The sequence below is a fragment of the Centroberyx affinis genome, unplaced genomic scaffold (genome assembly GCF_046629955.1).
Source record: "Centroberyx affinis isolate AG114_WGS23_722 - 3 ecotype Tasmania unplaced genomic scaffold, CSIRO-AGI_Caff_v1 ptg001262l_1, whole genome shotgun sequence".
NCBI lineage: Eukaryota > Metazoa > Chordata > Actinopteri > Beryciformes > Berycidae > Centroberyx > Centroberyx affinis.
In genome coordinates, this window is record NW_027279773.1 from 156164 (window position 1) to 178363 (window position 22200).

At 43.0% G+C, this 22200-nt stretch overlaps 1 protein-coding gene across 1 annotated transcript in view; it reads left to right on the forward strand.

The window, feature by feature from the left end:
• The window catches only part of nphp4 (nephronophthisis 4), a gene marked incomplete at its 3' end in the record, with an annotated part of 121549 nt that overhangs the window by 29234 nt on the left and 70115 nt on the right, over positions 1-22200 (forward strand). The window contains exons 5-6 of the mRNA XM_071525074.1: positions 1291-1440; positions 6215-6351. Coding sequence (XP_071381175.1) covers positions 1291-1440; positions 6215-6351 — 287 coding nt within the window. The remainder of the gene's footprint in view (positions 1-1290; positions 1441-6214; positions 6352-22200) is intronic.

Genomic DNA, 22200 nt, shown 5'->3' on the forward strand with positions numbered 1-22200 from the left:
TTCAAAATATGTTCTTGAAACTATAGGTTTATTGAGTTTAACTGAGTAATGTGTATAATTTACAGGTTGTTTTTAATTGTGGTCATGGTGCAACCTTGCAATAGTGGACATGCTGTGTGTTGGATCGGCCAAAATGCTAATATTAACTTCCAGAGTTTCTCTTAACTCGGATAATACCGCTGCTTGTTTTGATGGCTGTCAAAGAATCCTTTGGTTCTCTGCCATGCTAAATCAAGTCAAATTTATTCATAAAGTGCTTTCAACAAAAACAGCCTCTTTACAAAGGGATTTAAAATAAAGCACGTAAATACAGTTAAAAACACAGAGACAAACAGAGAGAGTGAGTGCCTGTGTGTGTGTGTGTTTGTGCTAGGGGTGGAACAGTTTAGAAAATCTTGGCACCGTTTTTGAATACCGCCCTCGGTTTCTTCAGCGCTACCGTTGTAATGCTAATATTTCATGTCCAGGATGGAAGCTACAATAAACTATCTTCACACCCCCTTTGTTTACCATGACAATTATGAACCAAAACACATCCCATCACTTAACCCTCTCAGACGCGGCCACCGATTCACTGCTCTATAATGGCTCACCTTGAGATTCATCACTGTCGTCTTGATGAAAGAGTCTGCGGCAGTGAATGGAGCGTCCTGTAATGATCGTCACTGTTGCCGCTGAAGGTGTAATTATTAAACCTGTCGGAATGAATGATCGCGGTGCCGCTCGCGCCTAGAGGAAGCCAACATACGTAGCGCATCAAATACCACTTTGCTTAGCTTCCAAACGGTCTCTTCGCTTTGTGCCGATGACAGGAATCGTGGGTCGACACCTGTCATCGCGCGACCCGTTTGAACGATGGCGACGTCTACTCCATTGCTCATATCTTGCACCTCATCTGCGGCGCGGCGCTTCGCTGGGAAGAGCGTGTTTTCCAAGCTGAATGGTTGTCATTTTGGTTCAGGCCCGGAGAGCGACGCCCCCAGCGTAATGGAACATTGCACCTAGGTCGCCGACAGCCAAATGGAATATTGAAAGATGGAAGTGTCTGTGTGTTGCGTGTCACGCTGTCCAGTGACATGCTGCTTTTGGGGAAATATTACCCTACATCGCACCAGGTAGATGGATGACATTTGTTTTGCTGGGGATGGCTGGGTGGGATACCTCCACATCCATCTTCAGAATAGTAGCAGAATGCCCGTTTGCCACAACATGCCTCAATGATATAAAAAAAAGCAGGTGAGATAATGGAACGATGATTGTAACACAGTGTGCCATGCTTGTTTTTTGCAGACGGCAGTCTCCTGAAGAGTATTGATGGAGCTCATTTGGACTGCGTGGTAAAAAGCCACCCTGCGCTGCTTTCCGTGACGCACCTCCTTCCAGAGAACGTCCTTGTGTCTGGGGATGAGAACATTCCCGGGCTGGCAGCTTCTCCAACAGGTGAAACTACCCTGCAGACTTTAAGCCACGATGTAGGCCCAGTTCAAATCCCAGGCCAGCTGGGAACATGTGGGGAAAGAGAGCGAGTCTAGCGTCAAGATTCCCTTCAGTATGATCCTTAACCAGTGTTGGAGGTAACTGTAAGCACATTACTTTTTCCTGTAATAAGGTAAAGTAAGGCATTACATCAAATTCCAGGTGAGTAAATTTAGCAAGCACCAAACTGGTCGCATGTTATCATGGATTACATGCTTGTTAACCTCTTTATTGGCATAATATCTATGGAAAGATTCCCCTCCTCGTCCTATCCTGCCTTCAAGGCATGCCGGATATATCAGAATTACGAGTAGAGCGCACATGAATGAGCCTGTAGTGGTAATTACGACTCGGAAAGTTGGAATTTAATGCTGCAGGCTCCATCTTTACTAAAAGCCTTACAAGACATATTTAGTGTGTGTCAGTGCTTAGACCACTTTGGGAACCTTCCAGAAAATGTGTGTCTTTTTGTGTCTTGGAAGTCCAATATGGATAAAGTGCATAAAAATGGAAGCCTTATGGACTGGGCAAGAGCAGTTGTTTATTTTTTTTCCTTCTTGACACTCTTGGATGGATATGAAAACGGTAAGAACTGTTAATCTGGAGGCTACATCTGTATGTATCTTCATGACCCTTCTGACCCTTTCCACTTAGAAGCAGCCTGCCTACCATCTGTACACATCTATTTACACAGTACAATCTTTCTAAATGTGCTCTATAGTTCAAAAGACAATTCACTTGGGTGCTAAACTACCTAGTTATTTTTACATTGTACAACATCCAAGACAAGGTTTTGAAATGTAATGGAAAATGCCGTCTCACATTGATAGGAGTGTTTAACTGAGAGGCAACATCACCTCAGGGGGGCTTTTGAAAAATCCCATAGTGCAAGCTGGAGCTAATCCTCTCTTCCCCTGCTTTGCTCTCCAGTGCTGCTCATCTCGCAATTGAAAACAAATCAGAATGCGCTCGCTAATGTAAACATGCAAGGAGTCAGCTGCCTTCATTTGTGTCTCAATTGAAAGCGATAGAATCCAAAGGCGTTTATTTTTACATGCCGTTCTCCCCCGCTGGCTTGTTGTATTAGGTCTTTATTTTATCAGGTTTTCAAATGTACCTTTATGAGCGGTGTTGCCATTAGAGGTGCGATGATACCAGTTTTTCAGAACCAAGTAGTAAGTACTTTATTAAGTGGATTGGCTGATTCGAGTACCAATCCGAGAACCACTCAATTAACTACACAATTCACCCAAATAACATTCATTTATGCGGCCTAATATGGTTGCATTATAAAACAAGGAACATGAACAAGTGCTTAATTTGATCTGCACTGAAAATCCTCAATCAAATATATGAAAACACTACTACTGCTACTACTGATCATCATCATTATCATCATAACAAAATAGAAAATGGGTCGAATGATCCTTTTCACAAATTATGACATTTTCAGCATTTTCATGTTGGTTCACCTGCCAGCGTCAAGCCAGCCAGATTAGAAATATACCTTATGGTCAAAATTTCAGAATAAAACCCATAACTCAAAGAACTGCACCAAGAGTTGCAATTCTTTGAGTAATACAAAGTAACTAAGTTAATATATTTAGGGGGCCTCTATAGTGAATTAAAATATAATTGTTTTTTGTTTTGTTTTCTCCTCTTCACATCATATATTTATACACAACATTACTTAATTATTCTTTTTTCCCCCAACAGTGTCAGCGGTTCTGTATTATTCTGTCTCTGGCTGGCTTGCAGTTACTCATGCTTGGCTGCTTCTCCTCTCCTCCACTCTCAACACTGCCAGACACCTTAACTTGGAACAGATGGCACTTTGCTTCACTGAGATCAAAGAATCGCCTCACTGCAGACAGTTTTCCTCCGCCGGAAAAGTATTTTATTGCACCAAAGCGCAGCTCATTAAAGTATCGGTATCAGGACAGCTTCAATTGTAAATACTTGGGAGCTGGATCGGCACCAATTCCAATACTACACATATTATTTTTGCACTTCTTGTCTCCATCCAACTGTCAGGCAAATTTTAAGCAAATTGTTTCAAAATGTCGCACGTAAATAAACTGTAAATTAGATGGGTTGAATGGAATAAATAAACTTCTTGAATGTAGAATGGAGCTATATCAGAATAAAACAAAATTGAGCAGAAAAATAGTGCAGATTTTGAGGGAATTTTATCCAAGTTTGCCATTTCCATTCATACAAAATCATGTCCATGAAGCAAAGACCCGCTGAACCAGGTTAAACATAACGTGAACCTAGCTCACCCCACCTTCCCCAGCGCATAACATGACCAGGTATAATGTTGTGGGTAACAATTCACAATAAGGGTTAGTAAGTTAAGTTAATTAACAGTTAACTAATGTGTCTGGTAATCATTTACCAATGGTGTTCATGTTAACTAAGGTATTAATTTATACATTATTTAATAGTCATCTTTATAAACTATTAAATAATGTATAAATTAATACCTTAGTTAACATGAACACTATTAGTAAATTACACGTTAGTTAACTATTAATTAAGTGTTAGTTAATGCTTATTAAGCATTAACTAACCCTTATTAAGCATTAACTAACCCTTGGTGACCCTTATTGTAAAGTTACCATGTTATGTAAGACAGATCCATGATACACACTTGTCTTTCTCCAGTTGCTTAAAATAAGAACACACAGGACATTCAACATACTGTTTAATAGTGACCCTTTTTTGGGGGGGGGCTTAGGTCTATCAGAAGTTGAAATGTCTGCAGTACTTAGAAAGTAAGTTTCTAAGGGGGGATGTAATGAAGTCTGACAGTGCAGAGCCATAATCATTGGGAGTCAGTGGGAGGTATGGTAGCGGGCTAATCCTCTTCATGTTCTGGGGCTGTGAGCAGCAGAGACCTAAGCTGCCTTTTAAGACCACAGTCACTGGCTTGATATTCACGCTGCATTCAGAGCAGTCCAACTCTGCGCTCCAGAGACAAGGGCCGCAATGAAACGCTTGATGGCTGCATTACTCTTTAAGAGATTACAATCACTCTGGCTATTTTCTCTCTGTTGTGTCTGAAAGCAGTGATTGTGGACTTTCCAGTGTGCCCGCTTCACAGGCGCCGCCGCTCTATCCATCGGCTGAGGTGCTTTCTGACTCAATTCTGATTCAATTTGCACCAAGTATCCAAATGGAAGCAGTTTTTTTGGGTTGTTTGACACAAGTGCTAGCATCTCTCTCTCTGTGTCTTATGAATATTTCAGTGATGGGCATCGGACAGCTCACCGCAAACCGATGGAGCGATGATTCAGATGGCCTCGCTGGGTCTCACAGAAACTCTGAGTAACACAAATTCTAATTAAATGCATTTACAATCAAAGAGCGAGGGGTGGCCCACTAAACATTTGCTGCCAACGCAGTTGTTTCTTCATCCAACTCTTTTAGTAAGAGTGACGCCATGAGAAAGTCTCAATTACAAAAATGAAACGATTGAATGCTTGATGGAGTATCTTTCTGGTGGGGGAAAAGAGTATTAAATCGATACAGTTTTGGTGAGACATTTGCTCGTCTTCAAGAGGAGCAAAGAAGTACTTAATAGGCTTGGGCGGTATCCAAAATATCGTGATACTGTCCCGCCAAAATATCGCAATATAAGATATTATCACAGGGGGTGGAAGTCTTTTTTTTTTTACTTGTTTCTTTTTTTGGGGGGTTTATATTTTTTAATTTCTTCTAAATTACATCAAATTTCTAGGCTATAATAATAATAACTATTATAAACAGCCTATAAATATTCGATGACAATGAAAATATCGCGATATTCACGAAATATCGCAATATTCGATAATATCGAGTATCGGCACAAGCCTAGTTCTTACTGATATTTTCACTTCTGTATAAGCTTTATAGCTTTTAGTGCATACCTGTCAAATGCAACTAAAGCAGAGCAATCTAGATAGTAATGTTTTTGTCATCTTTTTGGGAGGTAATTCTACCTCTTACTGTCAGTAAAAAGAGCTGAAAAAACCCCTGAAACCTGGAGTTGAATAAACATTGCAGGTGCAGCGAACATTCAAGTTGTCTCTGGAGTCCAGGGTGAGGCGAACATGCTAGAAAGTAAAACTGCTGTAGCGATGTGAAACAGCAGGTGTTTTGGGAGAGCAGCCCTTTGGCACTGGAGTCGACACCGTTGTTTTACTGATATAGAAGTGTTCAGAAATTCAGCTCACATTTCAAGGTAAGTAAGAAACTGTGCAATGTGAAGCAATGTTACAGTAAGCTTACCACAGCTGAAGCGCCGAGCGAGTGGGCTTTCTATAAATACACACACACACATTCACACACAAAATAGCTATAATGCTGCATATCAAACGATGCATTCTCCAACTTACCTCTGTTTCTCAGGGTTCATGGTTTTTCTGGAAAAATGATAAATTCATGATAAATTCTCTGGGGAAGTCGGGGAATTTTACAAATGGGTCACTTTACGGGAATATACCAGAATGTATTTTACAGCTTATTTCCCACATTCATTGCATTAGATGGTGGTTTTCAGCTGTTTTTCTCCACAGCAATCCCAACAGTGATGGAAGCAGACTGTTTACCCCTTTCGAATTTTTCTGAGCTGAAAAAAAAAAAAACCCAAAACATTATCAAATCAGGCAGGAATTAAAGTTTTAGGTCATGGACGTGCTCCGACTTAGTTATGGAAAATCATGGAAAAGAAACCCTGCTTTCTGTTTGTCTCCAGGAGATGGTCTGCTGAGGCCTCAGCTGCTCAAGATGCTGCCCTACACCCTGGACAGGCTGACCGTCTCCCTCCAGCCGTCCCTGGAGAAGTTCGAGAGCCAGCTACTGCAGCTGATCAATGCTGACTGCCACAACACGGTAAGGCCGGGCTCCCGCAACACGCCGACAACCTTGACAGTCCACAGAAACCCGTGGCACGAAAACCAGAGGAAAGGAACGGCCGCCTGGTCATAGCCATGTCCAATCAATGAGGTTTTTGCAAAGCCACGTCTCATGCAGGGCTCTACAGTGTGAGCGTTTGACTTGCTCGTACGCCCTAAAAATAGCCGTGCAAGTACGAAAAATCAAGCGTGAGCACAGGGCAAAGGGAAATATTGAGACATGAAATACATGTGATATACATATAATGCACAAACATAGGCAGTGATGACGGAGTAGTGTTTTTGGGGTTATTTTACACGTAAGACACAATCCTGATAACATTTCATCCTCTTTCAGGCGATTGTTCACTATCCACCTCAGACTAAAATTGGCCAGGCAGCAGGCCATCCTGGGCAATGATGGCTTTGACACACCTCTGCCAAGATTATTTTCCCCCAGCCTGATATTTTCCTTTATCTCACTTTCCGTTACTCCAGTCCAGTCTGCAAGCACCAGCTCTTTTACAGCTGCCACTGCAATTTAAGGCACACCACCTCCCAAACTAAATGGGGCTTATCTATTCTCTTCTCTTTTTCTTGTCTACGGAGACCCGGACGGTTAACCATATTTGACAGGTGCGGCTATGCGCTGGCAGTTATTTGTACAGTGGCATTGCGCGGGGCCCTATCTATTCACTTCAGCCTAAGTGAGATGTGTCTGTGGAAGGGATGAGAATTGATATGACAATGCTGTCACTCCTTATCTCCGTCCCGCTGCTCTTTGATACGATTGGGCTGGATCCTGCAACTTAAACTCAGGGGATTGAGTGTTTTAGAGTTTATTAAAGCTACTAGCAGTCGCATTTGGAACTTGATGACTTTGGCAATCCCTTGAGTCCCTCAGCGGAAGTGTTTTACATCACTGTCACAAAGGCAACTTTACACTTACACCCCCCACACCCCACCCTCCACAATACAAACTGAATAATTGAACTGGAATAATACTTGTGTAAGGAGGTGAATTGTTTTTCTAGGTACAAGACAAGTGTTCATCAGTGGCTAATCTATGTGTGACAAAAAACTTTTTTTTTTTGCTGGCGAATGTAACAAAAGTGGAATTTTTTAAGTTTGCCCGATGCTGACAGGCCACTATGATACTGAAAGACAGCTAACCTACCAGAGCGTAGCTGTATAGTGGAGAGCATCTATTCTTCTTGACAATACATTGGTCAATGATGTGGTTATCCTGATTATTCCAGGAGTGTATGCTGCACACCTAGCTAGCTGTCATGGGACTGGACAGCATCTGGACCTGTCTGTGTATTTGGTTCCATACAAAAAAGCAGAGCAATTCAAAGTGAGTCCTCTTTCTGTTTTGGTTGAGGCTCTATCTTTGTGCTCTAAGTCAATCCTGCACATTTCATAGGGAATCATACCCAGGGACAAATAGAATAAACACACAGTGAGAACAACACTTACAATTAAATTTTTTCTACAGCCATTATACTATGCTATCAAAATGAATTTGAGAATATGAGGTATATTGAGGTATATTGAATTTGAGGTATATTGAGGTAAATATTCTACACGCAGGGGCTTTAAGCAGGGCAAATGTGGGCACTAGTCCCTCTGCACTTGGTGAGGTTTACAGTAAGCCCACATAAGACGGAATTACTGCTTAAACATGTTCTTTACTGCACTGCAGGTAGCTTTCCCCGGCTTTTAGACAGGCTTAGGTGGGAACTTTGCCAGGAGGGCGACTGGGATGGAGGAGTGAAGAGTCTCTACAGGCACACAGAAAACTTTGGGAGTTAGGAGGCTATTAGAAAAGCAATTCTCAACCTTTTTCATATCAAGGACCCTTAATTTAGTGCCCAGTAGAGCCACGGATTTGATTTTGTCTCTCGGACCCAAATCTGAGAATATTTTTATTGTTAGATATGATTTTGTCCAGAATTCCATGACTATCTGTATTGTAGGAAGAGAGATAACAGTGAAACTATCAAAATAGTCATTCTTCATAGGGCTGGGCGATATGGTTGAAATCAATATCACGATAATCATAAGTATTTTTCTCGATATCAGTATATATCACGATATGGTTCATGTATGCAAAATCACGTTAAATAATCAAATGAATGTTCATCTCATTGAACCCAATGGTAATGTTAGGTGTGATGTCAAACAAAACAGGAATATTCAAATAATATTCCTACCATATCTCATTTTATGAGAGTTTTTAAGTAAAATTTGCTTGTCAACATCAATTCAGACAGCAGAAATGTGTGTCATGATATTAAAATATCTTCATATCATCACAATATGATTCCACTGAAAGACGATAAACGATAATATTGAATTATCGCCCAGCCCTAATTCTTCAATTCTATATTCTCTAGTTGTGTTAACTAGAGTAAATGAAATAATAAGTTTAACACTTCATCAATTTGCTGGGGACCCCCTGGAACCCCTCAAGGACCCCTGGTGGTCCCCGGACCCCACGTTGAGAACCACCATATTAGAAGACTGTGGCGTTTTTTGCAAGGAAAAGCAACATTTGGAACTCAGAAGACTTAGTCCTAGGTGATAATGGTGCAAAAGGTTTGGCATTTAGAATTTTGTCATTTTTCACAGTGGCTGTTTTGATGCCCAAAAGCAAAGAGATCCAGGTCGTCCTTTGTTATCTCTGCTTATTGACCTCAAAAGCTCGGGGTATGAATTGCCCGCGATCTTACAGCGCGACCTTACAGCGTTATTCATCTCCACAATCAGACAACAAAGCGCCGTATTAGCTGCGGGTCACGTCCGTCAATAAGCGACCTCCCGAGTGCCGTGTATGCCGGAACAGTTTGAACCTGTCAAAAAAAAAGAATTCGACCGGGGGTTGGGGGGGGGGACGTCTGAGGACAATCAAAGTATTACCGCTCGGTGTATAGTTCGATTCACGGGACTCCAACGGCATGAATGCACTGCACAATAGCTGCCGGTGCGTCATTCCATTCTCCCATTCTTGTCCCTGTGCCCATACCGTGGCGGTCAACGTGAATCAAAAACACGAAATGGGTCGATTTTTTTTTCATCGATGTCCCTCAAGGGATGCCGGCTCGCTCACTATTGTTGTTGCTCAGAGGACACTAACAGGAATGTCACTGGAAAGGTGAGCATGCATAATATCAGGATTGATTGGACGTTCACTTGGGACTGTAGTGGCCGTGGGTGCTGGTATTAATTTTATTACCCGTCACGCTGACCCCCTGATTTCATTACACATGCGGCCGAGGTGTAATGAGGCGCAAGCAGCTGCTCGTTTTTGAAGTACACTAGAAACGGGATCGGCCACGCTCACGAGGAATTCCATAAAAACTTCCAAAAAGTAGTAGCCTACTTTTGTACCGCTTCCTTTTCCGCTGCAACGTAGGTGACATGTGAGCATGAATCACTTTTCTCATCTTGGAGTTCACACTTTTTTTTTTTTCCCCCTCTCATTCGTGAGATGCGCTTGAAGGTCTTCACAACCTGCCTAAGTTGTGCGGAGCAGTTGAGAACGCTCCAGATTGACTGAATATCTCTCGTGGAACTTCGGCGGCGTGACGACATTCTCGCGTCTGCGAGAGGTGTTAATGCATGCAAAAGTCGGCTTGATCGCAGCTTTTTAATTAAACTGCGCGCGGGTGTGAGCGCGTGAGGGGGGAGAGAGAGAGAGAGAACGAAAAAGCGAGCGTGCGTGATCTGCGTGTGACCTTTCAAAGTGTGACTCCAGCTGGATTGTCATCATCAAGCTTTCTCTGAAGTGATGCTGACACCACATCCGCCACCTCAGCCGCACTGTTACGTAGATGCGTTTGTGTGTGTGTGTGTGTCTGTGCACGTGCTCGCGAGTGTGCACGAGTGTGTTTGTGACCACATGCCAGTGTCTCAGTGTTTAAACGGGTATAGAGGAAGACGTGGAGTGATAAAGAGATAGTGCGGCACGAGACAAATCCTTTATTCTGGCTGAGAGTCTGACATCTGTCTTTCCATAATCTCCCCATAAGTTTGTCTATATATAGCCCAGCACACTATCGCGGAATGTAGGCTTCTTTTGGCAGTCCTGTTTCCCATATATTACACAGACTGTGCCCTAGTTGATGTGCTTTTCATATGAACTACCGTAGCTTTATAGTGTACTTTAATGAGCACCAGGCCAATTTGGAGTACTCTCGGAGCACTTCAAACCGACCCCGACCTCCAGCCGGAAAAAAACTAAAAACCATTTAACCTCGGGGCGCTCGCGTCCGCCTACCCCTCGCCCGAGCGAAGCCAGAAGCCGCGCCACCTCCGACGACCCCGGCAACCCTTTCGCCGCATCCCAAACGAAATCTATTGCTCTTGATGAAAGGGCGCTGAAACGTTGTTGTCGGAAATTATGTAACGTCTCGGCTCGCGATCAAAAGACCGCGGAGACAAGTGGGAGAAGAAGAGGCGGAGCGGATCAGGCGAGGACCAACGCCGCGCCGCAGGCAGAACAACATGCCTAGGGCTGATTTAATGAATGGAGAACAAGTCTCGCAACGGAACGCTCGAGGAAGTTTTCATTTGTTCTGAAAGAGCGGAACTCAAAGCGGGACTGCCCCTATGGACGCGGTGCTCTATAAAAGACAAAGGAGGGTGAACATTTTCTGGGATAGACGGGATCTCTCACATTGCGCTCTGAGGAGACCGGCTGCACCTCGACACGTGCCGGCCGAGCGCCTTCACCTTATCATAATTAGGTCTGTAGGAGGAGTGGGATTCGATGCACCCGGCCCACATCACATATTCATGAAATGCGGGTCTTCACAGTGATCGACGATGGAATGATTAGACGAAATAGAGTGAAGTCGGGTGCGCGAGTTTAGTTATAGACCCCCATAAGTCACACTAGACAGGGAGAATGCACAGCAGCCGAACGAGGAAAGATGAACTAAATAAGCCTCGGAGTTGTTGGGTTTTTTTCTCTTTCTCTGATGTTTTTCCTCTGATGTACTCGTATATAAAGAGAATGATCTTCAGGAGAAACTCCAAAAAACTTCATCAGTACATTGCAAGCTTTAATTGCATAGTAAGATCTGACAGGTCCTTACATCTTCAAAACATCCTATGTGTTTTATCACTCACATTACATGTTCGGTTGTACTATATATTGTTTACTTTGTTAAAGGGAATACCACCGGATTGCAGCTTTGAAATATGACTTTCATATTTCATCGTTTCTCAACCATTTCAGCTGAAAAATGAAGAAATGTCCCTCTAAGTGTAAACAGGCAGAATATTGAACTTGGATACCTAACCCTAACTCTAACCCTTAAGGGTTTATCATTAAAAAGGTAATAATACATTTCTATATTACAGTATGCATTTTTCAAGTTCCATAAATTATCTTATAACCCCAAAAGAATCATCTTTCACATTAGCATGTCAGTTCTTTGGGTTAGGAGTTCTTTTGGAGTGTCACTGTCCCAGATGATATGAATGACACACAGCGAGTTGACTGTAAGTTTAAAGTAGAACCGCCACCTTTAATTTGCACTGTGCTTTATTATAAGGGGTGAACCATTAAATGAGTATTTTTCTTTTTGTTCATGGTCCTGCAATTTCAGGGTGCTCGAACACATTTGAATAGATGAAGATAATATTCACACAGGCTCGTACTCGGCATTGCCTGACTTAATTAATGTGCGCAGGTTTCCTCAGGTAAGTCAAGAGATGTGCAGGGGAAAGCTTTTCTTATTCAGACTTGGGCTTTTGAGGCTGCTTACCTTTTTGTTTTTGGCAGTCCTTCCAAAATATTGAAATCAGCCATTTGCAGCATCTGCCTCCCGGGTTGCCAAGTTTTTGTTATCAGAAATTCTTTAGGCGATGTCCTTAATTCTAAGGGTCTGGATGGCTCCAGGCCATTGGCATGAATTGGCAGATGAAACAGAATGTCGATTTCACTGAAGATAAAGCCACATCTGAGTTTTTGATTAGTGTTGTGTACTGTTTTCTAATTTATGACTGTGGTGTATTTCATTGCCTTAAGCCTATCAAGGATTATTGGGTTAGATGTTTTGTTTTTTTACATTGTCCCTTAATAGGTTAGTGATATTCAACATTGCAATTGAGACTGTTGGAGCCTTTGATAGATGATGTAGACCAATGCCAATCTATTGGCTTGCCTGGCTCGTTTCAGTTCAATACAACAGACAGGACAATAAATTTAATCTGTTCCTATTGGGTTTTACAGTGATTCCCTTCCAGCTACCACTTGTCTGGATAGGCTTATACTCTTATCAATATTTGGAGCAGGCGCGTAGGCACGCTTTGGCCAAGGCGGCCTGTGGCCAGCCAGTTTTTCATTATGCCAAACTACAATGTTATTACAGTGAGGAAATTCACTGTTCATTCAACGGTGAAATTCAGTGGTGAAAAATCAACCTAATTTGATTTTATGGCCAACATTTTAATATTATTGCAGCCCACCCACAAATTCTATTTGGCCACTTCGTGATACAGTCCTGGCTATGCCACTGATTTGGAGGCTAATTATTTGTAGATACAACTTTTGGCTTATGTAACTTTAGGCAGGCATCTAACCCAGAGCAATGGATTGACATAATATAACGACTGATGGTTGATAGATTCAGAATAGGGCCCATGATCGCACAAAAAGAAGCCTTTTTCATCCATTGGGGTTTGCTTGACGTACTTCACCTTCTCCCAAGAGCATTTACTATTGTGCATCCAAAAAGAACTGAAATGCAAGTGTGAATCAAGAAAATCTTAAGGCACACCCGTATTTTGGGCAAACCCTATCCCAGCTGTGTTCCTGCCCAATGGATGCTTGGTACAAAAGTTGCTGTAAGTCTGAGGTCTGAAAGTAGTCAAAAATTTTATTTGTGCAATGAAGTCTGCAGTCTATAAACATCACCAAACTGCTGATATCTTACCAAAAAAGGCACTGGAGCACACGGATCACTGGATGTAATTTGATTTAACAGGTGCTGCGTCTTCCTCAGACATCCTCAGTCCTTGCATCCATTAAATCAAATTATAGCGAGTGATCCGTGTGCTCCAGTGCCTTCTTGGGGTAGATATCCAGAGACTTCCACCTGCTGAGTTGTCCCGGTCTGAGGGCACCGGCCCCCAAGCTGTGAAAATCACTGCTACTAATCTTACTTTCGCATTATTTTTTTTCCAGGTTTGACTATGATTAGTTCTCAAATCGTCATCTCTCATTATGAACCATCAGAAACTGCAAAAATGCCACGCGAGATTAAAGACCCCACCGGATGTTTAATCTTCTTTTAGTATGATGCCGTCTCATGTCTGTGGCTGTCTTAACAAATCATCACGTATTATGACCTGGAGGGGCGTAACTGACACAGCAGCTCACTCAATGTATCGCCTCCTTTCGCGAGATTTACGAATACTACGTTTTAAAACCTGCGACTAATTAGTGTGCGGTTAAGTTTGAACTCTTCTATCTATCTATCTATCTCTTCTATCTTCATCTTGACACATCTTTGGCACAAGCGTCCACCTATAGCAGCGTTAGGGGTTTCATTCCCATGGGAACCACCTGTATGAAGACATGCATGTAGTCACCGTGCTGCCACATGTGCTTTGGATGAAAGTGGCCACCGGGTTTCATGTGTTATGTTCAGAGAAAAGCCGCTAGGAAATGGGAAGGGAAATATTTTAAAGCCGACAGTATCAGTCTATGTTTGACTTAATATTTTTGGTTGTGAACCGTGGGAGTGTTTCACCAGCAGAGCAACAGTGATTTATCAGCGGAAGCGCTGTGCCAGTTAAAATCTGTTAAGGAGTAGGGGAGTGGGAGGATGAGAGCGGCATGCTAATGATGCTGCCACTGTTTCCTGCCATGGATGACTCACCCTCAATATGGGGGAGCTAACATCTACTGTGTGGGCAGCAGCAGCACACACACACACACACACACACACATTTTGGATGCACACTAACAAAATTCAGGCACATACATGACTTTACTCCAACATCGAGGCATGCTATTGTGCAAGCATGGCATGACTGTCAACACACACACACACACACACGGAGATCACACAAGTCCTCTTTGTTTGTTTGTTTGTTGCAAACACTTGCACACTCTCTCTTATACACATTTGCACACATTTGCACACACACACACACAGATACACACACTCACGCTCGCGCACGCACTCGCACACAAATATAAGCACCAGAACCCGCAAACACGAGCGTAGATAATCGGCAAATGAAAGAGAACGTCTCCCATTATATTGTCAAGATAACTAAGAAAAGATAATTAGCCCCCGAGTCACGGGAGCAATTAAATTATTTTGCTGATTACACATTTCAGTTGAACTCTGCTCCGCCGGGCTCGGTGAGCACGGCTCCGTCTTCACACTTCGACGCTGACAAACTATCCCCTCAATCAGATCCCATTGATGGCGGTTTCATTCAAGTGTGGCTCAGTCATGTGCCATTTGAATGTCATTCTGTGCCATTTTACACGGGATATAGGGATGAGGGTTAGACCAATATGACGGGCCGATGTTGGGCTTTTATTCAACATCAGTATCGCTGTTGCAATTTACTTTTTTTTTCAATTTACACTCTGTTCCCTCAACCCGCCTCATCTACATGTACTTCAGTTAGTGATTTCCTACATTTCCCAGAATGCCTTTCAACAACCCCTGAAGATGGGGCGAGAACTTGTTGCTTTCTAATCAAAGGTGGGTGTATAGGCAAATAAATATAGTTAGCTAGCCAACTAATTTGTGAACATTTTTGGTGTGTCTATGTTATGTTGTGTACATTAGGGCAGTGGTGCTCAACGTGGGGTCCGGGGACCACCAGGGGTCCTTGAGTGGGTTCCAGGGGGTTCCCAGAAAATTTAAGAATTGTTAAACTTCAGCATTATTTCATTTACAAGAAGTTAACACAATTAGAGAATGTAGAAGAATGACTGTTTTGATCATAGTTTCTCTGTTATCTCTCTACCTACAATACAGATAGTCATGGAATTCTGGACAAAATCATATCTAACAATAAAAATATTCTCAGATTTGGGTCAGAGAGACGAAATCTCATCAAATAGGGGTCTGTGGCCCTAATGTGGACTAAATTTTAGGGTCCTTGATATGAAAAAGTTTGAGAATCACTGCATTAGGGCACCAAACGGCAAAATGGGCCCCGAAATGCAACATTGACAATGTACATTGACAATAGTGTTTTGTTTTTAAAGTGTTTTAGATTGTTTTTTTTTCCCTTTTAAGGAGCTGCTAACCCGCCTAAAATAATTTCATTAGTATCTGTTCCATGGAGAGTTTTAGTGCCTCATGGTCTAAATGTTGTTTCAGAGGCTTTTCCACCCTGACAAGATTAATATTCTGGCGGAAACACTGACTACTTGTCATTTCTAGTATGTTAGGATTCTCTTCTTTTTCTGCCCTAAAACAGTGTCTACCTCAGAGACTGGAAGTCCTAGAGCAGCCAAATTTGGTGGATAGGTTTCAAATCTCGCCCACTACTACTTTTGGCTAATAACTCCTGAGCCGTAAGGTCTAGAATCAAAAGCTATTGAGTATTGGTACAAAATATTGGCAGCTTCAACACCACAGTCTTGGTATCGGTTTTCAAAAGCCCACATGGGTCACAATATTAGTATTGATCAGTGTCACATGGTAAGTCCTCTCATGGCCGCTGTGTTAACCCGGCGGGGCCAAGACCCGTCCTCGCGCCTCACAACTCCCAGCCGGAGCTATTAAAGCGAGCGCGCACTCTCACTTCATCTCCCGCCCTTCGAGCACAAAGAACTAACCTTCAGAAACTAATTTATCCCCCTCTAAAAAAAAAAAAAAAAATCCACAATGAGGCGGCTCTCCATTTCTCTCCCGGGCCGCTATTATTTCCAAATTCGCTCTAAATGACTTTCATTCTTTTTCGGCGTATTTATTCGACTGACAATGTTCCCGGCGAAATCAATTTTGCTTACCAATATTTCATCCTCATCCGCGCGCACGCACACACACACACACACACACACACACACACTCTCTCCGGTAAATTGAATCCTAGAGAATCTACTGTATGTTGTTAATTTGTGATAATGACGACGCCGTTTTCAGGTGTGAATACTCAGGTGGAGAAATAATCCTCCGAATCCAGTTTTTTTTTTAATCCTTTTTTATTATTATTATTGTGGATAGTAATTCAGAGGGTAAAAACCTTCCTCTGTGCTGCTTCCAAGCGGCGTCCGAGGTAATGCTATTCATATGGAGTGGATTCAAATACAAACCTCTTCAGCAAACATTATGCACTACAATCCTCGACAGAAATTGCCTGTATTTTCTGCAGGCTTTTTTTTCCTCCCCCCCGACGAGATAAGATATCTTTTTTTTTTTTTTTTCCAGTAGAGTTATCTTTCGACTTGTCGGAGAGCACTTTATCCCCAACGCCGATTTCAAAGGAATACGGGCCTTTTTTTTTTTTTTTTTTTTTTCTTTCCTCGAGATTGCAGACACATTAGAAATGTGGGTTTTTTTTTTTTGCAGCGTAAGAGGCATTCCTGTCGAGGCCTCAAGGCCATATCGGTATATAAGGTCGGCTTCGGCTCGCGCTTGATGCACCGCGGACTTAACAGCCGGGCGAGATAATGCCGGCTCAGATATATTTTCCTCCGGTCGCCTTTCTACTTTCTTCTCCTAGCCTGGGAACGGATGGTTAAGCGGAACGTTTAGTTTCCCTTTTTACGACGCCCACACTGGGGCGACTCCTCTAATTGGGAGACAAAAAAACTCTTCCTTTTTTGCAACACGCTGCTTTTGTTTACTCCGTTAACGAAGCTTTAACACGAGCCGCCCTCCCCAAAAACACGCAAATTAAAGGCTCGTTCCGCCCCCTCCTCGCTCTGGTTTAACGAGCCGAACACCTTTGGGCGTGTTTAAAGGAATAGTTCACCCAAAAATGAAAATTCTGTCATCATCTCCTCAACCCTCATGCCAGTTGAAACACAGGTGAAGTTTGTCCATATAACACACAGGGAGGCTGCCAGCACAACTCCATATCAGCCTTCTCCAAAACAACTGAAGTCAGTGGGGACCAGTTCTTCAGAGTTCCAAAAAGACCTACAGTATATTTACACCATCATTTAGTGCAAATCTGAACTACAGCTGATTGATTTGCAACAAATAATGGTGTATAGGTCTTTCTATTCACAGTGTGATTGTTTGGCTGTTTTTGTTTTGGAACTCTAGGGAACTGGTCCCCATTGACTTCAGTTGTTTTGGAGAAGGCTGCTACCTCCCTGTGTGTTATATGGACTAACAAATTTCACCTGTGTTTCATTTGGCATGAGGGTGAGTGGATGGGTGAACTATTCCTTTAACGGCTGGGATGAAGAGCTTGCAGTCCGTCTAATTCAGGTGTCAAGTGTGCAGTGTGAAATCTCGGAAGGGCCCACGGACACTGGCTACTGCCTGGTGAAATGATTCGCGTAGATTTGGGGGGGGGGGGGGGGGGATATCGCAAATGTGGCATGAAAGCAGGAGCAATGGTGTGTGTGTGTGTGTGGGGGGGTGTGTGGGGGGGGGGCGTTAGGGAGAGAGAGACACGCCCACGTTGCCCCCCCGTGCGCTCATCACTCAGACTAGTTCCTCCTCTGTGACCACTGGAAATGGAGTATAATTTAACTTGGGGGCCATTTCATTGTTCCCTTTAAGCTTCTTAGCTCTAAAATATTCATATTCCAGGCGAGGGAGGAGGAAATCTGCGGCGGCAGTAGACAGAGGCGAGAGGGAGAGAAGAAAGCGGATAGCGAGCCAAAGAGGTAGAGAGAGCGAGAGAGAGAGAGAGAGACTGATGGAGTGAGAAAACAGGGGAAAGAAATAAATGAAGATGAGAGACTTGGAGGAGGAGGTGGAGGAGGAGGAGGAGGAGGGGTACGGAGAGGGATGCAGGGAACAGAGAGCGCCACTTCTAACTGATGTTCCTCTTTTAGAAGCACCCAAACAACTCTATCTCTCACTCTCTCCATGTCTCCGTCCCTCTTTCTTTCCCTCTTTCTCAATCACGCCATTACTGGGCCTGTCCCTACGAGAGACAACGGCGTCCTCCTGTCATCTTTCCTCCAGCACTGGCTGCAGTGGAGGGAGGGGAAAAAAAAAACAAAACCCCCAGACAGATTCAGGAGGAAAAAAGACACAATCATAATTATGATATGGATGTCGCTGAAAGCAATTATTTGCGTCCGTCTTGTCACGCTCGCCGCTGCCGCTGTAACTCCAGATTTTAGAACGAGTCACACGGCCTCAGTTAAGGCATAAATATGGCGATTATGCACGGATCGCTCAGTTTATTATAACATTTTATGATCATAATATGACTTGTGCGAATATTTTGCTACTGCAGTTTCATAAAATATTCAAGAAAATCAACAAAAACAACTCTAAATACTACTTATTTTCTAAATCACATATTCCCTATATGCAGCAACTTCACTTGGAGTTATGGCCACCAAATTTAACATGCTTAGTAAAAAATAGCTGGTACTTTACAAAGGCTTTTTCATTTGTATTTTATGAGGTATTTCACATGAAAAATGAGTGAAACGTCTGAGATTTTCGCCATATTTTGCCAGAGTTATATGGATATGTAAGGCCTAACATGAAAAGTGTTTCCTTATACAACATATAAAGATTCATTTTGATTGGATGAAAGGATTTTTTTTTGTTAACTGCCATAGTTAAGGAAAGATGATGGATGGATTTGTGCTGGTTTGCATTACGTCGTGTGTTTTTCATCATTTTCTTTGGAAATTAATTATCATGCCTGTCATAATGCATGTGCGTTACATGCAGTTCAGCCTCGAGTTTGAAACGTGTGATGGATATTACAGGGTACATGTTAGTCTTTTGGCACTAAGGCTCCAAGCGTAATTGAATGGACCCTTAGCCTGTGTGATCCCAGCTGGAAGGCGGTTATGTAACACTCCCAAGCCGAAGGAGAGCGGAACGTCTTAAAACAGAAAATACATACACAGTAGGGACGGGACGATATCTCATAATTCAATATATCGCGATACAAAAATGTGACAATACGTATCGTGGAGCAGAAAAATGAATTTTATTCTGCTGTAGTGATCACGAAAGTTTGTCGAAATGATATTATTGTCACTTTGTAATCACATTTTGAAGTTGTTGTTTACATTCTAGCAGCCAATGCCATCACTAGAAATATTTGTGTCTCAGAAATAAACAGAATTCTGCTCAGTTAGACTTTGTTGACATTGGACTTTTATTTATTACATCGTATCGTGTATCATATCGTGAGATAAGCATATCGTCCCATCCCTAGGAAATACAACACAATACAATAATAATAGAGCTGCAACAATTAATTGATTAATCGATTAGTTGTCAACTGTTACATTAATCGCCAACTATTTTGATAATCGATTAATCGGTTTGAGTAATTTTTTTAAGTCAAAATTCTCTGATTCCAGCTTCTTAAATGTGAATATTTCCTGGTTTCTTTCCTCCTCTATGACAGTAAACTGAATATCTTTGGGTTGTGGACAAAACAAGACATTTGAGGACGTCATCTTGGGCTTTTGGAAACACTGATCCACATTTTTCACCATTTTCTGACATTTTATAGACCAAACAACTAATCGATTAACCGAGAAAATAATCGACAATGAAAATAATCGTTAGTTGCAGCCCTAAATAATAACACAATAATCCTCCTAAATAAGCAGAAACAAAACTTTGACAGCGTGCGTCGCAGCGGCCCCGCAGACCACGCCTGCTGGGTCTTAATTACGCAAAACTTGGCATATTAACTTCCACCCTTCTTTCCGTCTCCCTCTGCCTTTCTTGCGTTGCCAGTATTGTGCGAGCCGGCGGCCCTCGCGGCAGCCCGAACCCTCTCTCCGGGGGGGGCACTCCCAGGTCTTAAGCGGAGAGCTTTCAGATGTTTGACACGGCTGTTTTCCCGCCGAGGACAAACATCCATCTGAAAACACTCGAGACGAGAGGCGAGGCTTTGCTGGAGACGTGTTTACTGTTTGAGAGAAAGGGAGATGGGAAGGAGAGCATTTGGGGATACAATAGGGAGATGGGGTGGGTGGGTTGGGGGGGGGGTAGAAGACAATGGATGGAGGGAGGGAGGGAGGGAGGGAGGAGAAGCTGGTACAACGCGGCCGCCGCTTGTAAGCGAGAGAATGAGCGACGACGACGATGATGATGACAAGAGGAGGGGAGATAGTAGACGCTAGAAGGGCAGAGGGAGAAAGAGAGAGGGATGGAGTCAGTCAGCGGAGAGGAGATGTAAAACGGAGAGAATAGCAGGAGCGGTGTATGTGGGCTGTACAGTAGCCAGGCAGGCTCTGCCGCCGCCGCATTTTCATAAAAACCAAAGCTCAATTGATATGCTAATTGGATCGAGAAGGTGTGGGCGGATATGGAGACGGGGTTTATAAGCAGTCGGAGGGACGGAGAGAGAGAGAGAGAGAGTGGGAGGGAGAGATGTGAAGGAGGGAACGGACAGAGAGGTGGTAGGAGAGGGAGGAAAAGACTGGGATGAAATGACGGCCCAGTACCTCGGGGGGGTGGGGGGTGGGGGGGGGTTCACAGCACTTGTCAGTCAACAGTGCATTAGCGGCAGGCGGCTACCTGGGAAACATCAGCTACAGTATGGCGAGAGTGCCTGTTCACACACCGATTCGTCCGTTTAAACACTTGTTTCCACTTGGCTCATTTGCATGTAAATGTTATACAGTATCTAATAACGGCTGCTTTAAAGTGTCTTATTATTTCCGTTTTTGGGCAAAACCAACCGGTCCCTGGTTATATAATTTGAGACGATTAATAGATTATTAATTCATTAGGGTTTGCATGTCCACTTCCTTGCATGGCTAATTAAAATCAGAGTGGTAATATACAGTATACAAGGCCACAAGTAAACAACGGGTCTTGTGTGTGCCTTTGTGGTCTGGACAAGTTGTTAGTGTTTTATCAGAGGGACTGAACTGCCAAGTGTTAATTCTCATTAGGGTTTGACCGATATAGGATTGCTGATACTGATATTTTTTGGATCAAAGCTGCCCATAGCCAGTATTAATCTCTAAATCTGACCAATTTCCTTTCAAAAAACAGCATAACAGACCAATATCAGCCCAGTATATCGGTAGCTGATACATCGGTCTAACTGTAATTCTTCTACAGAAAAGCTCTCAAGGCGTCAAGGTCAGTCAGTTCTTCATAAAAGGCTTGTGAGCTTCAGAATAGCACGGGCAGCAGTGCAAGAGACAGTCAGTCAGTCTCCATCAGGGGCGCAGAAGTGACTGAAAGGGGGGGGGGGGGGATGTCGGAGCTGTGGGAGCGGCGTCCCATGATGCCCCGCTGCCGCTGGTGTCCCGGGGTTAGTGTTAAGGGATAATTGGACAAGCTGCCATTGAGTCTGTTTAATAGCCACGCGCAAGATCCATATAGGAGACGCACTCGTCCTTACTCTTTGTTATATATGAGTGGACTCACTTATATGAATATGGCATTCATTTAAATCCACTTCCAGTCACAAGATCATATGATAAAGCTAGGGTTAGACTGAAAAATGGCAGTCAGTGTCGTTCCATCTCTGCCATGATGGATATGATGCAGTTTGATTCATAACATATTGACTGTATAATGGATCAATACCATACTGGTTGTCTATGGGATTAACCTGAATTGATTCTAATACAGTATTTAGAACCTAAATGATATATTATTTGTTTTATTAATTTCCTTGGTTTAAATGGAGAGTTTTAGTGTCTCGTTGTCTAAATGCTGTTTCAGAGGCT